The sequence below is a fragment of the Tamandua tetradactyla genome, chromosome 4 (assembly GCF_023851605.1).
Source record: "Tamandua tetradactyla isolate mTamTet1 chromosome 4, mTamTet1.pri, whole genome shotgun sequence".
NCBI classification, from domain to species: domain Eukaryota; kingdom Metazoa; phylum Chordata; class Mammalia; order Pilosa; family Myrmecophagidae; genus Tamandua; species Tamandua tetradactyla.
The window spans coordinates 61,472,552-61,489,514 of NC_135330.1; the positions used below are offsets into that span (position 1 = coordinate 61,472,552).

A 16,963-nucleotide genomic window follows, 5' to 3' on the forward strand; every position below is an offset into this window, starting at 1 on the left:
CATGCGCCTATTAGCCATTTCTATATTTTCTTTAGTGAAGTGACTGTTCTATTTTGTCCATTTAAAAAATTGGATCATTTGTATTATTTTTGATTTGTAAACATTCTTTATATATTTTAAACACAAGTCTTTTATCAGATAAATGCATCGCAAATATTTTCTCCCAGACTGTGAGGTATGACTACCCTTTTCATTTTCTAAAAGTATTCTTTGAAGAGCAGACATTTCTTATTACAGTGAAGTCAAATTTATTAACTGTTTCTTGTACAGTGACTGCTTTTCGTGTCCTAAGAAATCTTTGTTTGTTGCAATGATTTTTTCCTGTTTTCTTTTAGACTGTTATTGCCTTAGCCTTTATGATTAGGTTTCTGATTCATTTCTAGTTTATTTTTGTGTATAGTATGAGGTTGGGGTCAAGGTATATATTTTTCTACACTATGAAGTTGCTCTCCCACCAGTTATTGAAAGGCACTCTTTCCTCTGAATTACCATGGACCTTTGTCAAAAATCAACTGATGAAACATAGGTGGGTCTATTTCTGGGCTCTCTATTCTGTTCCATTGATATATGTCTATCCTTGTGCAAATATAGCACTGACATGATTACTGTAGCTTTACAGTAAGTCTTGTTGGGTAACGTAAATTCTCCAACTTTGTTGTTTTTTTGAGGTAGCTTTGGATAATCTAGGTCCTTTGAATTTCCACATAAATTTAAAATAAACATCAATTTCTGCAAAAATTCCTGGATGACTGTGATTAGGATTGCACTGAATCTATAGATCAATTTTGGGAGAATTATTATTCCGACGACGTTTAGTCTTCTCATCCATGAACATGGCATATCTCTTCGATCATTTAAATCTTTAATTTCTCTCAACAATGTTTGATAGCTTACAGTGTAATTGTCTTACACATCTTTCATTAAATTTATTTCTAAGTATTTCATTGCTTAATGCTATTGTATAAGGCACCTTTTCATTTTATTTTCCAATTGTTTGGATATAGAAATACAACTGATTTTTGTATATTCTTTTATTCTGCAAACATGCTCAATCCATGTCTGAGTTCTGGTAACTGTTATTTTTTCGTAGATTGCTTAGGGTTTTCTCCATACATGTGTATCATAGTACCTGTAAATAAAGATAATTTGGTTTCTTTTTTACTCACTGTATGTGTTGGATTCCTGGATACTCCACTTGGTACTGATGTATTATCCTTTTTATATACTGCTGGATTTGATGTGCTAAAATTTTATTAAGGCTTTTATATCTATATTCATGAGGGATATTAGTCTGTAGTTTTCTTTCCTTGTAATCTTTGCCTGTAATATCAGGATAATGCTGGCCTCACAAAATGAATTGGGAAATCGTCCTTCTTCCTCTGTTTCTTAAACCAATTAGTATGACACTGGTATTATTTCATTCATAAATTCTTGATAGAATTTCACCCATGAAGTGTTTTGTTGTTGTTGTTGTTGTTTTTTACAATTATGACTGCAATCTTTACTAGATATAGGGCTATTCAGATTTTCCACTTCTTCTTAGGCTAGTTTTGAGTAATATGCCTATTTCAAGCAATTTGTCCATTTCATCCAGTTCCCAAGTGTATTCTATAAAGTTGTTATAGAATAAAAAGACTCATTTCTTATCTTTTTAATGTCTGTTGGATCTGAAGTGATGCCAACCTCCACCCCTTTCATTCCAGATACTGGTAATTTGCGTCTTTCCTCTTTTGTTTTTGATCCATCTAGCTAGAGGTTTATCAATTTTATTGATCTTTTCAAAGAACCAGGCTCTACTTTCATTGATTTTTCTCTATTGTTGGTCTGTTTTCTATTTCACTGATTTCCATTCTTTATTATTTTCTTCCTGAAAGTCGTAGAAGGGCATAGATTTCCATTCCCATCTTCAATCATATCTCTACAGAAGGTCTGAGTAAAAGGGGACTTTAGATATAATCTTGTCCAACCCCTTCATTCTATAGGTAAACAGAAGTGCATAAGAGGGACAGAATTTTTCCCAGGCCACTCAGTTTTCTTCTAAGGCCAACTCATTAATACATTTGTTCATGGCTTCATTTATTAATATATTCTTATTTATTCTTGTTAGATACATTTGTTGAGCTAATACTACAGGTCAGAGACTCTCTGTTAGTTTCTGCCTGAAAAAACATCTCCCAGCCTACTGAAGGAGATAGCAAGTAATCAGACAATGACAATGTAGGGACAAGACATAACAGAGGTGTTCCCGGGGTGCCATGAAAGTACTGAGGAAAGAATGATGAACTCTGATGGAGTGACGATGAAGGTGGGTGTGATGGTTTGGAGGCTTTATGGACCTCAGAAGATTATGTTCTAAGAGTTAATCCATTCTTGTGTGTGTGGTTATGTGATCCATATCATTCAGAGTAGATCTTAATCCTCTTCCTGCAGTCCTTCATAACAGGATGAAATTCAGAGAGAGAAAAAGATACAGGAACTAAGAGAGAAAGTCACAGAACCAAGAAAATGAAAGCAGTGAAACCTGGAAGAGAAGGGAAGGATCGGCAGATGCTGGCATTCACCTTGACACATGTCAGAGGAGTCCAGGATCACCAGCAGCCGGTCTTCGGAGAGAAAGCATCGCCCGATGATACCTAGATTTGGACATTTTCATGTTTTCAGAACTATAAGATTTTAAACTAATAACTTCCCATTGTTAAAAGCCAGCCCATATCTTGCATATTGCTTTTGGCAGCCCATCAGACTAAAGCAGTAGGAATGGGGGATAGTCAGGGAAGACTTTTAAATAGGTTTTCCTGGCAAAATAACTCTTTTCCCACTCCAGAAAGAGTAGATTTTGTGAATCTACTAAATATTTGTTAAATAAAACAAATAGAAAGCAATACTAGTCTCAAAAAGCAGCCAACAATCAATGAATTAGCTAATTTTGTGCCAGCAGTATTCCTGCTTTCCCAAGAATAGATATTCTATCAGCTTCCCTTTTACTAACTCCCTTTTTAACAGGTGGTTGATCCCATCCTCAGAAGGTAAATATGTTTACAAGTTCTGGAGTTGTCTTATTGACACTGATTGGCATCTTCTCTCAAATCACTCCAAACTTGGCACGTAAAACAATAAAAATATATTGTTTCACAGTTTCTGAGGGTCAGGACCCAGAAGCAGTTTAGCTGAGTTGTGTTGGCTCAGGGTTTTTCTCATGCGGTTCAGTCAAGTGGCAGCTGAAGCTGCAGTCTCTGACGCCTTGGCTGGGACTGCAGTCTCTGCTTCCAGGCTCACTCCCATGGCTGTGGGCAGGAAGTCTGTGAACACGGACCTCTCCTAGGGCTGCTTGGTGTGGCAAGTGGCTTCCCCCAGAGCGAACCGTCCATGCGCCACACTGCCTTTTACAACCCGGTCTCAGAGTCACACACCATCACTTCTGCCTTATTCTACCCGTTAGAGATGAGTTCAAGCCCAGCCCACTCTCAGTGGGAAGAGACTGCTGGAGGGCAAGGGCAGGAACAGCTGGAGGTGGGGGTCTTTGGGGGCCATTTTGGAGACTTACTACCAGATAGTCTTGTAGACCTTCCGCCGTCAACTAGCGATCTCCGACAAAAGGACGTCCTGTAATCTTGCCTGGAAATCAGATTGGCGATAGTTAGGTGCATATCATTTTATTAAGCTCTAAACTCTGTGACAGCAAGGATTACAGCTCTTTTTGCTCATGGATTTATTGTCCTTGTCTAGGCTGCACTCCTAATCCAGGAATGTGAAAATTTAGTTATGAGATTAAAATAGCTCATTCACTTTTGCCTCATTTCCACATGCAGCTGTAAAGAAAAGCCCTAATTCTTAGAGGTGACATTATTTCCTAGAATCTAGTCGCCCTTATAAACTTCATACCGTTACGTTCTAAATGAAAAAGTAATACAAGAGGGGTGCACAGGTAGTTCAGTGGTTAGAGTGCCCGCTTCATGCGGGAGACCTGGGTTCAATTCCATGCACACCCCCACCTCTAAAAAAAAAACATAATACAAGAGGAGTGTTTTACTGAGAACTTTATCCAGCCCCGTGCTAGAAGAAGTATCTTGGATATTAGGAGGCAGCTTTACGGAGTTTTCTTGAAGGATTTAACCATTATCCTTTGATAGTTGGAATTATGCAGTATTTGACCATTAATTCATCGAATCCAGAAACTGGGGATGCAGCAGTAAACAAGACAGAGGTGAGTGGGGATAAGGGACTGCTGTCACTAGGCTGAGGAGGGGCAGCACTATGCTCTCAGGGTTGCTGCTCTACAGAGGGGTCTGTGTCGGGGGACCTGCAGGTCTCCCCAGCAGCTGAGGATGCTAAGGGCAGAGCTCATGGAGTCAGCCCACGTCCGCTGAAGCAGTTACTGTAAATGTGACAAGGGAGCATGGACCTAAACATTTCAAGGGCCAACTCAGAATTCTAAACCAGGAGAAGAAGATTGATAGAGGAATCAGACTGCTGGTAAGGGAAGAGGGGGTCAGTGAGGTTATAGGTGTAGATTCCACCGATGAGAGATTGCTTTTAGCAGAATGGGTTCTTCAGCTTATGTAGATAGTTTGTCATGAAAAATATATTTAGGGTGGGAACTAGTGCTAAGGCCTAGTTTACTTTTTTTTTTTAAAACTTTTGTATTGTATAACACAACTTATATACAAAGCAAAGAAATAAAAAAGCAATAGTTTTTGAAGCACTCTTCAACAAGTAGTTACAGGACAGATCTCCGAGTTTGTCATGGGCTCCCATACTATCCTCTCATATTTTTCCTTCTAGCTGCTCCAGAATATAGGAGCCTAGAGGGCTTAAATATTTTATCATCACAATCTATTTTTATTCCTTCCCTTTTTGTGAAAAATAACTAATATATACAAAAAGCTATAAATTTCAAAGCACAGCACACCACAATTAGTTGTAGAACATATTTCACAGTTGACATGGGTTACAATTTTACAATTTTAGGTTTTTACTTCCAGCTGCTCTAAAATACTGGAGACTGAAAAGAGATATCAACTTAATGATTCAGCATTCATATTCATTTATTAAGTCCTATCTTCTCTGTATAACACCACCCTCACCTTTGATCTTTCCATCCCTCTCTTTAGGGGTGCTTGGGCTATGGTAAGGTCTAGTTTACTTTTCAGGGATTTAAACAACTTATTCTCTCTTAAGGGAGAAGGAGACTCAGGGTAGAAGCTTGTCTAGACTCAGAAGCCCAGCCATGAAGTATACCTACCCTTGTGTGCCTAGGTGACAAAGAAGGGCTCTGTTTTTTTGCCTGTAAGAGTAACCCTGCAGGGATATTTTAATTCAGCAGGGATATGTCTAATTCTTTTCTAAAGAATTAGAATGGAGCATATGATTCCAAGTTTGCTATATACTCCTTGACTCTCAAAGTAAGGGGGAGTTTGGGGAGAGCTACATGCCAAAGAGAACCAATTCAGCTGCTGTAACAAAGGCCAATATCACAGTGGCTTGTACAACATAGCAGTGTATTAATCTTCTACATAATTGTCCAAGAACAAGCAAGTAGTACCGGGCTTTATGGGGACTCCATATTATCAGGAACCCAGATTCCTCACCCATTGTTCTATCATTTTCAATACCCTCTTTCATCTTTTGGTCTGGGACAGCTGCTACAGCTCCTATCACCATGCCTACATTTTAGCCAGCAGAACGGAGAAAGAGCGAATGGGGGGAAATGTACCCTTCTTTTATGGGCATGATCAGGAAGTTGCATATGTCACTCTGCTTAGGTCCTATAGGGCAGAACCAGGAGGTTGTATGTATCACTTTGCACTTAGATCCCACAGGGTGGCCCCTAAGCACATGGTTGATTTAGCTGCAAGGGAGGCTGGGAAATGCAGTCTTTAGATTAGCAATCATTTTTTCAGCTAAAACTTGTATTATTCCAGAAGGGAGAAACAGAAATGTGGGAATAACTACCAGTCTCTGACATAAGTACCCCCTGTAATCTTGCCAGGAAGGGAGGCAAATCAGATTGCTAATATTCAGGTAAGCATCATTTTATTAGACCCTAAACTTTATGATGGCAAGGACCATAGCTCTTTCTGCTCTTCACTTCATCATCGTTGCCCAATCCAGTTGAGAGCACACAGAAGGTCCTCGATGGGGATTTATCAAATGAATGAATGGGAGACAGCTCCATGTAAGGGTTCCCAGTGACCGTCCATTCTGCTCCCTCCCAAGTACTCTCATGTAAGGGTCAAGAGCACTTGGCTTCTTATTAAATTTAAGCCTGGAGAGGTGTGTTGAGTTCATTCCCTGACTTAAATTTCCTACCGCTCTGATAAGTAGCGTGCCTTATTTATAAGCTTGGTTTAATGTCTAGCAAGGGGACATTTTAGATGATAGAGTGCATACAGAGCAGTTTGATGGCCTATGATGTGAGACGAAGGCTACCCTATTCCAGTAGTTCAAAGGTGTTACTGCTGGGTATCATAGGTTGAATTGTGTCCCCCCAAAAGATATGTTCAGGTCCAAATCCCTGGTATCTGTGAATGTGACCTTATTTGGAATATTACAATAACAATAAATCTAGAAGATATGATGAGATAAGAGAAAATTCTATCATAACCAAAAGAAAGACAAAATGAAAATTTAAAACATTGGAGATGAATAAAACCATTAAAACTAATAAAGTAAAAGATTAAAGGGATTAAAACAGTAAAAAGTGTTAAACTGATACCAAAAGAAATAAAACAATTTAAAAGACTGGTTCTAGGGAAGTTAAGACACAGTAGGGTGGACCCAACTCCAGGATGACTGGTGTCCTCATGAGCAGAGGAGAAGAGATACAGGGCGACACAGGGAACAAAGCATGTGATGCTGGAGGGGCAGAAAGCGAAGGGTTGCACCTGCGAGCCAAGGAATGCCAGGATCTGCTGGCAAAGCACCAGAAGCTGGGAAGAGGCGAGCAAGGGTTCTCCTTCACAGGTTTCAGAGGGAGCACAGACTTCCCAGCACCGGGATTTCAGACTTCTAGACTCCCGAACTGTGAGAGAATAAATTTCTGTTGTTTTAAGCCACTAACTTTGTGGTAATTTATTAGGGCAGCTCTAGGAAGCGAAGATGGCAGGTCTACTGAATTTTACACAGCAATGATTATAGAGAGGAGGAGCCAGCTTTGGAGCAAATGGGGCACCTGTTAGGAATTTCTGGAAGTCGCAGCTCAGTAAGGTTGGTCAGCCAGCCTCTTGGGTTAGGGCCTCAGCCAGCCCCCGCTGTTCTCCCCGAGGGTTGTGTTTCCAGCCTCCACATTTAATAGCCTGAGAGAATTGAAAACAGTAAAAAATGGAAGATAATATAACCATCAGTGAAAAGATAAACTAAAAAGAAATAAAAAGATGGTAAAAACTGGAAAATAAAAGAGGTAGCAAACAAAAAAGTGATCATATGAATGAAAAATAAAACCAAATAAGCTAAAAAGAAATTAAAAGATAGAACAAAGACTTGATAAGTCAAAGGTTAGAAATAAAAGATGGAGAATAAAAAGATATTACAATAAGTCTAGAAGATAAGATGAGATGAACGAAAATTGTATGAAATAACCAGAAGAAAGACAAAACAGAGATTAAAAATGTTGGAGACAAGTAAAACCATTAAAACCAGTAAAATAAAAGACCAAAGGGATTAAAACAATAAAATGTGTTAAACTGATACAAAAGAAATTTAAAAAAATTGAAAAGACTGGGCTCTGGGGAAAAACGGTCATAGATTAATTTCGTTTCAAGTTAAAATAATGTGACGAGGCAGGTACAAAAGCCTGCCCCTCCTGTACGTGCAGAAATGTTCTTTGAGTTCTGGCTGCCTCAAAGCTGCGCAACCCTCCCAGGCTATAAGCATCCTGCAAGGAGTCCCTGGGAGGCCACTGTCCAGGCAGAGGCACTGGGGGCACAGTGCAGGACCGTACACTTGACCTCTTGCCTGGTGTTGGGCTTCCGAGGAATTGACTTTTTGCCCCTAGATCTTAGTTTCTGATTCATAGTCCTCATTTCACCTGCACTCACAGGGTAGTAAAGCTGAGCCCTAGAGGAACAGTGCTCTGGAGCCCCTCATCCGTCTTTCCTTGTAATGTTAGGGTTGCCAACAGCAAGTATCATCCTGGCAGCCTGTCTCTTATGATGGACAGAGAGACCAACTGTGGGCTGGCAGGCTTGGCTTCTCGTGCCTAGAAACTTCTGCTCCAGGTAGAAACACATTAGGAGGCCTTCTAAATCCCCTCAAAGGAGAAAACATGATCTGCAGCAGGGGTTGAGCTCAGGGTCCTTCATTGTCTTCTCCTTTTTCCAAACAGGAAACCTGGGAGAACTGGCCACTGTTGGTCACTACAACAGCCCACTCTTAGGAATAAATTTTCTGTACTTGGTTTCTTGCTTACTCCAAAGGTGGTGCCCAGAACTGTGTACAATGGAGAGAGGCCTGAAAAAGCCACCTCCCAACAGGGCCAGCTTCCTGGACATGCAAGCCGTGCAGCTGCAAAGGGCCCCGACACTCAGAAGGGCCCTGCACTTGACCTGAAGTTGTGCTATTGCTGTCTTGAAATTCTTCATAACTTTTGAGCAATGGTCTCTACCTTTTTGTTTTGCACTGGGCCCTGCGTATTATGTAGCCAGTCCTGCCTCCTGATTCCGTCATGTTCTGAGGAGGAAGGACTGATGAGCTCTTCTGAAAAGAGGGAAGGAAGGGGAAGATGGCTCTCATTTGGGCCTGAAAGCTTTCTCACTGGCTTTAACTCCCTAGTGAGCTCCTGGCTAGGACGTAAACTTCGGAGTCACCCACCTCGAATCCCCAGCCTTCAGACTTGGCCTGTCCTAGCCCTGTCCCTTCAAGATCCCCTCAGTCTCCCTGGCAGATACCCAAGGGGGCGGGAGAGGGGAGGGATGAAAGGAAAGTGAAAGTATCAGTCTCTCTGGATGGCCCCTTCTCCTCCTCCTCCTCTTTTGCCCCCCCCCCATTGCCATGGAGACCAGAACAAAGCCTCTCTTTCCCCTCTTTTCTGGATTGTTAATTGTCTTTACTCCATGGTGCCTTTGTTAATTGTTGCCAGTCCCTCCCAAGATGGGGATCTAGGTCTCCCCTAGACAGGAAAGAAGGCTGAATAAAAAAAAAATAAAGTCAGGTATTGGAGGTGGGCCACTATAGGCCAGAGGGTGGGGGGTGGAGTGAGGAGGACTGACCAGGCAGCCGCAGGGTTTTCTAAATTGCCCAGGCTGCTGGGAAGCAAACACCCTCTTCATCGCTCTCCCTCCCTCTCTCAATCCGCTGCCTTTTCAGGTGGGGTCTAATGGCACCCCTCTGTGGGAAGAGGTGGGGGAGAATAGAAGGAAGAAAGAAGAAATTGACCCTGTGTGTGTGCGCGTGTGCACGTGCCTGTGAAGGGAAGGGAGACAGCCTCAGCTTTGCTCCACACCCATTCGAAGTTGATCAGTAAGACATGTGGCCTGATTTTTACCCCCATCATTGGGACTTCAAATAATGAAGTTTGCAGAGAGAGAGAGAGAGAGCACACGTCAGCTCTGGAGGTGAGAATGACTACTCCAACCCTCTTCCCTAAGCTCAGTTCTCCGTGGTAGCTAAGCACATGGAGACAAGAATGGAGACGTTTCGGAAGTGTGTGTGTAGTGTACGTATATGTGTAAAGGACTTAAGTCATGGCATTGGCTGAGCACATGCACAATGTGGGGTCCCCATGAGCATGGATGCAAGTGTGTTAGGGAGAGGAGGCTGGTGATGTTTAGAGTAAAGTGTAATGGATTGACTGTCCTTAGGAGACAGTTGTCCAGAGTGGGGAAGGAGGCTAACTGTCACACAGACTGTTGAGTGATACTCAAGTACCAGTGCATACAGTTCAGATTCTCAGGTCCATAAAACCCACAAGAAGCAGCATGATATAGCAGAAAACCTGAGTTCAAATGTTAGCTCTTGTCCCTTCGTTATGTGGTCTTAGAAATTTTCCTCCCCCCTTTGAATGCCATTTTTCTTACCTGTAAAATGAAGCTGCCCATCTTCACAGGATTGTTGGATTAAAGAGGTCCTGTGTATAAAGTGTGGACCCCTTCAGGATAGGTACTCAGTTGCCGAATGCTGGTGCCTCCCAGCATCTGCCAAAACATAAAGAAGGAGCAATGACTGTGGGCTGGAGTGGCAGAATCTATTTTGATGAAGAATATAGGGCTTGAGATGGCCCTGGCAAAAGGGAGGTTGGATTTAGAGCTGACAGGCTGTACCGTGTCTGAAGCCCGCATGCCTGAAGGACAAGGGTGGTAGTGAGAGTGGCTTGGTGTGGCTGGGAGGAGCAGGGGCTGGTATGGGGCCACCCCCAAAGGAGAGCAATCTATCCTAGGCCTCCTGGGCCTGCCCTCAGAAAGCTGCTTTCTCACTTGGAAGTTGTCCAGAAATGTGCATGGCACAGGGCCTGTGATATGAGGCTATGACTAAGAGTCACCGGCTCTATGATGAACATGTTCTGTGACTCTGGGCAAGACACCTCTCCTCTTCACCTCAGTCTCCTCCATTGCGCAAAGACAGAGCTGGCGGAGATAGTTCTAGAAGGCCGATTCCTGCCTCCCACATTCTGATAGGCAAATGAAACAAGCATGTTCTGTGAATACACTATTATTTTCTCAAGAAACTTCCACATCAGAGTGTGACTTTTTGGAAAAGCCCCAGCAGAACTGCATAGAACCCCACTAAAGGTTCACTTGAACGCAGGGTTTGTCTCCGAAAAGTTGCTCCTGTGGAATCAGCCATGGAGCAAGGCCCACCTAAGTTGGGCCCCTCGGACACGTCCCTGGCTATGGGTAGGTGGGAAAGCCCTTCCCCGCTCAGTAGGTGTGAGAGTGGAGAGCCGCTTCCTAGGCAAGTTCCACCAGGCCAGGTCTGCTCTGTCCCGACCCACAAGCGCCCTCTCTAATATTCGCGGGGGAATCACCCTTGGTTAGGTGTGGGTGGTTGAAGGGAAGAGCAGGATGGGCCTTGGGCAAAGCAGTGAGGCAGGGAAGTCAACCTGCGCTTTCCTCCTCCCAGCTCTTCAGCTCACTTTCTCTCCTTCACCCTGTGTCATGAGGAAGGCAATTCACACCACAGTGAGAATTTAACCCTCTATTACTTTTCCCATGGTCATTTGAATCTTACCCCTCGTCCCTAACCTTGGAGGTTAGAGGAAATGTGTGCAAACCCAGCAGATCTTGGCCCAGTAGCTCTCACCAGGGTCTTGGGAGCCAGACTTGCTGGCCAAGCAAAGTGGGTTAGAGACCATACTCACTGGAACCAATCAAAGTGATTTAGTTAGCACATATTTTTTGAGTCTCAACTATGGGTCCAGCTCTGTGTTTAGCTCTGAAAAATCAAATGGACAATAGGGCATACAAGGTCCATCCTTCACAGAGCCTACACAAAGCATAAGAAAACAGAAAAAACTAAGTATCCACCGTGGGAAGTGCTATGAAGGAAGCAAACAGGGGGCTGAGAAAGAGAATAATAGTGGGGTAGAGGTTGGGGAGGTTTGCAATAGGGGGAGGAGGAGAGGTGAAGGAAGGGACATTTATGTTGAAAATTGAGAATAAAAAGGAACCTGTTCCGGGAAAAGCATAGTTCGTGAAGAGCATTCCAGGTGGAGAGAACTGCTGGTAGCAAAGCTCTGAGGTTGGGGAGGGCTTGATAACTTTGAGGAACTGAAAGATCTGTATAGCTAGAATGTGGGGAGAGAGAAATAGCGCCTGGAGGAGGAGGTTGGGGAGAGAGGTGTGCCCCCATCCTACAGTTCCAGGCCAGGCTAATGCGTTAGGGTGGTCTTCTAAGTGTGGAGGGATGCTGTGCAGGCTTTTAATCAGCCAGATTACTCTGGTTACTGCAGAGAGTGGACTGGAAAGGAAAGGAGAGCATTGCTGATGCCCCAAAAGACCACCAGAAACCTACTGATCAAGCAAAACTGAATTTATTACCTGCTTCAGGAAGAGCGAGCCTCACCTTGACAGAGTCTTAATGATATCCCAGAAGGGAGAGGTCAAAGGAAGATATTCATTAGATTTATAGTCTGGTTTAAGGAGGATCTTTCAATATGGGGATCTGACTGGGATTGGGCAAAATTTGTGATATAACAGTTTAGGATTGGAGAACACAGTGAGGGGGTGGTCTTAAAGAGAGTCTTGATAAAAAAAAGAATTGTTTGATAGACTGGTATTTTTTGTCCAGTTAAGCGAACTGTTGAACAAAGAAAGGGGCTGTTAGAGAAACCTATTGTTCGGATCAATTGATTTTCAGTAAATTCTTGAAGCAAATAATGTCGTTATTTACTGGTTTAAGGCCTTACCTTCCTGGGAAAGAAATTTCTGGAGCAGATATTAAAGTCATGCCCATGTAACCAGCCTTAGTTAAATGAGGTGGCTGCAGGTGGTCTTGGTTTTCAAAAGCAATGAGACGGTTCTAGTCTAGGTAAGAGATTATGGTGGCCTAGGCTGGAGTGGGGAAAGGGAAGATGGAGAGAAGTGGACGGATTAGGGATATAGTTTTGGAGATAGATCAGCAGCATGCACTAATTGCAGTTAAGACAGAAAAGGAGGAATCAAGGACAACTCCAAGAATATTGGAGCTACTGACGAGGTGGTAGTGCCCTTTACTGAAAAGGGAATGATTGTACAGGGTGTAAACAGGCTCGGAGGAGGGGGATTAAAAGTTCAATTTTGACATATTCGGTTTAGGATGTCCGTGAGACCTTTGAATAGAAACGTTAAGTGTGTGGTTGGCACGTGAGCCTGAAATGCATTTAAACAGTCTTGGAGATATAAATAGAAAATTGTGAGACTCGTCAGCAAACAGTTGGTATTTAAAGCTATGGGAATGGATACCTTCCATATGGTGGGGGCAGAGAGAGAGGAAAATGGGGTGCAGGAGCGAGGCACCAGGGAACTCCCAACTGGAGACAAGGCAGAGGGGAAGTCATAAATAAAGGAGATTATGAAAGAGCAACCAGTGATGTCGGAGGCAATTCATGAGAGTGTGGGGTCATGGAAGTGAGTGTTTCTGGAGGGAAGGAATGCTCAACTGAGTTAAATGGTATGGTTTGTAGTTGTGCCTGGGAAATGGTGTGGTTGTGTGGAAAGATCTAGAATTTTCAGTCAGATAACTTCCTCCCACTACTTATTGGCCATGACTTTGGGCTTTATTTTTCTCACCTCTACACAGGGATAATGATACCAAGCTCACAGAATTGTTTTAAGGTACAAATAGATATGGTACATGAAAATAATACAGGGTTTAAGACACAATAGGCAGACACTAAAAACTCTTAATTTGGTGGCAGCGATTGGGAAGGGTGGATGTCAACGAAATGAGATGTAGTGGATTGGGGATGTTGGAGAGTCCACTTCCCCCATCTCTGTTTTCTTTATCCCAATCTGCATCAACCACCAGGCCTAAGGACAGCTACAGGGAGGAACCCACACTGGAGTGCCACATTGAAGATGATCAGAGGGCCAGAGAAAACTAACCAGACAAAACAACCAGGGGAATGTTAGCTGGGAGGAGGGGAGGCTCTGTGGCACCAAGGTGACTCTTTCATGGTCTCTGAAATGGCTCATCCACAGTCATCCAACACCAGACCCTGAAAATTAATATTGACTTTCCCCAACTCCTCACCTGCAGCAGTTTTCTCCTTTCCATCCTCTCTGTTCCACCTTAGCTTAGGTCTGCTTTCATTCTCCTCGGCTCCTCCCACACAGTGGTCACTAGGCTCCTCGCCTTAAGTCAGATGATTGCATCACAGGCCCTGCTTAGAATCTCTCAGGGACTCCCCATTCCCTTCAATCAACCAACTGATTGGCAAATATTTATCAAGGGCCTGTTCTTTGTTAAACTCTGCCTAGGCACAAACAATGTAACCATCAGCCTGAGAGACACATTCTTGCCCTTGTGTAGCTTACAGTCCAGTGCCAGAGACAGGTAAATGATCAGGAGGCATCAGGAGCCCATGGGTGGGGCACCTGACCTAGAATAGAAGGAGCTGGCCTAGCAAGGGGGTTGGGAAATGACGAAATCCAAAGCCCTTAAAAGGCCTCATGAGCCTGCACCATGAGGTGCCCCCAACCACTTCAACTTCTTTGATCATCCCCTGGTGCCATGCTGGCCACCTACACAGTTGGTACAGACTTATTTGCAGTTTCACAATGGCCACTCCTCTAACCTGCCCACTCCTTCAAGTCCTTTCAAGACCCAACTCAGATGATATCCCAAGAAGTGTCTGATTCCTGTCCCCACACCCTAGTGCCCTTTGGTGGTTCCCATGCCTGGTGGGGTTGTCTTATCTTATCTGTAATTATATGTTCAGCCAACTCTTCACAAAATAGGGGTCTAAAAAGGGCAGAGATAAAATCTCATTCAACCTTATACCCTCAGCCCCAGCTGGGCCAGGCATTTAATACCTTGACTTAAAGACACCTCCTCGCCCAATCTGGCAGGAGAAATAAAGGAATTTTTGAGAAAGTGCAAATGATCAGGCTAGGGAGTGGTCCTAGACACCAGGAAGCAGTCTAGCTGGGATCGGGTTCCAAACGGAAGTTCCAAAATGGGGTAATAACAAAAACAAAAACAAATCAAGTCTATCTGTCAGGAGAGGGTAGGAGGTTAGGAGCTGGATCGATAACTTCTTAGGTCTTGCTCTAGGGAGCTAAGATTCCCTGCAGCGACCCTCTCACCTGGGCGGTGGGAGGGAATCCACCTTCTTTCTTCTGTTCTCTCACCCCCTCGCTCCAACCCCACACACTCCCGACGCCCGGGAACCTCAGCTCTCCCTTTTCCAACAGAGGTTTCCAGCTGTTGGATGCCTGGATGGACTAGGCAGGAGGGAGGAGGAGGAACTCTCTGTCCCTCCCTCCTTCTCCATCTCTCCACCCTCCCTCCCTCCTCCTCCCCCTGCCCGCTCTCTGTCTCCCTCCTCTTTCTCCTCGGAGGCTGTCGAGCCGCCTCGCAGCAGCGAGCAGCGAGCAGTGAGCAGCGAGCGCCTTGCTCCTAGTCCCGGCTCTGAACTGAATTGTGCGGGTCCTGGAGCCCGGAGACGGCGAGCCGGGGTCTGAGCCCGGGGCGCGGCGGTCAGCCTCGGGGGCCCTGACTCCGGACCGAGCCGAGGCGCAGAGCCGGCGAGCCAGTGGGGCGAGCGGGCCGGCGCAGCGTCCAGGCGAGCAGGGAAGCAGGACCGCGGAAGGCAGGGAGACGGCTGCAAGCAGAGGGCAGAGGGCAGAGTGCAGAGAGCGGCCTTGCTCGGCGGAGGGCGCCGCCCGACCGGAACCCAGGCTCGCCGCCCCGGACGGCGGCCCCTCGTGGGGCGCGGACCCAGGGTGGCTCCGAGTCCCAAGCGACTCCCCGGCCGACGGCGGGGGGCGTGCCCCCTCCTAGCGCAGCAGCCCCGGCCCTGCCCGCCCGCCCGCTGCGCCGCCGGGGCATGTGAGCGGGAAGCCCACGCTGCCTGCCGAGAGGACGCGGACCGAGGAAGAGGAGGAGCGCGGAGCGCCGAGCCCCGAGCCCCGAGCCTGGCGCCGGGCAGAGTAGTAAGTGCGCCCCGCTCTGCGCCCCGAGCGTGCCGCGACACCCCTCTCCCCGGCCCTCCGAAGTTTGACATTCGCGCCCCGGCGTTTCTGGGGACACGCCGGCTCTCTCCTCTGCGAGTTTCCATCCTTGGCAAAGTTTTTTGAGGAGGAACGGGTCCCCAGCTACCCCCAGCAACACCGCGGGTGGGGCTCTTCGCGGGCAGACCCGGGTCCTGGTGGAGAGGGGTGGCAGCCTGGGTGAGGCCGTGGGTGATTGTGTCTGTGTATGTGTGCGCACCACGAGAGCTAAGCGTGGGGGGCCTCGCTCCTCGCTGACCGACCCGGGCACCAGGTCTTTCTCACCGGCCTGTCTCTGAGCCCAGTCCAAAGATTTCCCAGCGGGAAGTCGAGGCGCCCGGCGTGGGGCTCGGGTACCCGGGACGAGACGCAGGTTCCAGCCGCTGATTGTGTAGGGTGCCGGGGGGCCAACCACACACCCTTTCCGACCATTCCAGGTTCTTTCCCCAGCGGACCAGCCGGGCGCTGCATCCTGTTTGTTTTCTGTTCCGGCTGCTCCTGCTCACCACCCCGGCTCCCCTCCTCCCCAAGCCTTCTTCTCACCACCCCCAGTCCTGGTAGATCGGAGGTGAACGTTTTCATCCCTATTTCACTGCAAAACCAAATCGCGTCTGGGGATAGGGAGATGGCGGGTGGGGGTAGTAGTCGCTCTGTTCCCAGCGGCTCGCCATTGTTTTCTCACCCCGCGCGTTCCGTACGTAAACACACACACACATACACACACACCACACCACACCACACACACCACACCACACACACGTGCCGGCTTGAGCTGCTTGGAGTTCCCAGACGCGCAGGGATCGCCTGGGGGCTTCTCCCAGCTGCCCGCTTCGGTCTTCCAGGCTGGAGGCTCCATTTCTAAACTGGAGCCGGGGAGGGCAAGAGACGTGGGGGTTGCCGAGGAGTCCCGGGCTGGGCCGCGAGCTCTGCCTGGGCGGGGAGTGAATTTTGAACTTCAGCCCTGGACCTTTCCGGGAGGATCCCCAGCGCACAAGCGGCGGCTCCGGCCCTGGAGGGTCGACGATAGCTGCGAGGACTCCGCCAGAACTCTTGGCAGCCGCTTTCTGTAATAGGGTCTAGGAGGAAGGCAGGGAGTTTTCCTGGGAAGTTTTGCTTTGACTCTGCGGGAATTTCCGGGCAGGGCGCCGCGGCGCTGGCGTTGGGGAGGAGGTCTAGCGAAAGACAGAGAAGATGCTGCTAAACTGGGCGGGGTTAACAGAGACCCTGGTTTCCCCTAAGCTTCCTTAGGAAGTGGAGCGCAAGGTGCGGGGATTCAGCAGATTTCGGTCTTAATTCCTCACTGATGGACATCGTGAACCTGGGCGAGTCCCTTAACT

The 16,963-nt window shown here is 46.3% G+C and overlaps 1 protein-coding gene and 1 long non-coding RNA gene across 9 annotated transcripts in view; one reads left to right on the top strand and one right to left on the bottom strand.

The window, feature by feature from the left end:
* LOC143680910 (uncharacterized) overlaps positions 1 to 10,535 on the bottom strand; it is a 29,592-nt gene extending 19,057 nt beyond the window's left edge. Inside the window, exons 1-5 of one of the 4 annotated variants that reach the window (XR_013174234.1) lie at positions 10,257 to 10,413; positions 10,014 to 10,130; positions 7,172 to 7,295; positions 3,545 to 3,615; positions 1,384 to 2,633 (exon numbers count right to left, since the gene is read on the bottom strand). This is a non-coding gene — a long non-coding RNA (uncharacterized LOC143680910). Of the gene's footprint in view, positions 1 to 1,383; positions 2,634 to 3,544; positions 3,616 to 7,046; positions 7,296 to 10,013; positions 10,131 to 10,256 lie in introns of those variants that run through there. The other 3 variants (XR_013174233.1, XR_013174235.1, XR_013174232.1) reach the window with 3 other exon arrangements.
* The window catches only part of SOX13 (SRY-box transcription factor 13), a 51,446-nt gene continuing 43,521 nt past the window's right edge, over positions 9,039 to 16,963 (top strand). For 3 of the 5 annotated variants that reach the window (XM_077157487.1, XM_077157488.1, XM_077157484.1), the window contains exons 1-2: positions 9,041 to 9,157; positions 9,304 to 9,551. Coding sequence is in view for 2 of the 5 variants with exons in the window: in XM_077157484.1 (XP_077013599.1) it covers positions 9,505 to 9,551 (47 nt within the window). In the remaining 3 variants the exon portion in view is untranslated. Of the gene's footprint in view, positions 9,158 to 9,303; positions 9,552 to 15,440; positions 15,570 to 16,963 lie in introns of those variants that run through there. The other 2 variants (XM_077157485.1, XM_077157486.1) reach the window with 2 other exon arrangements.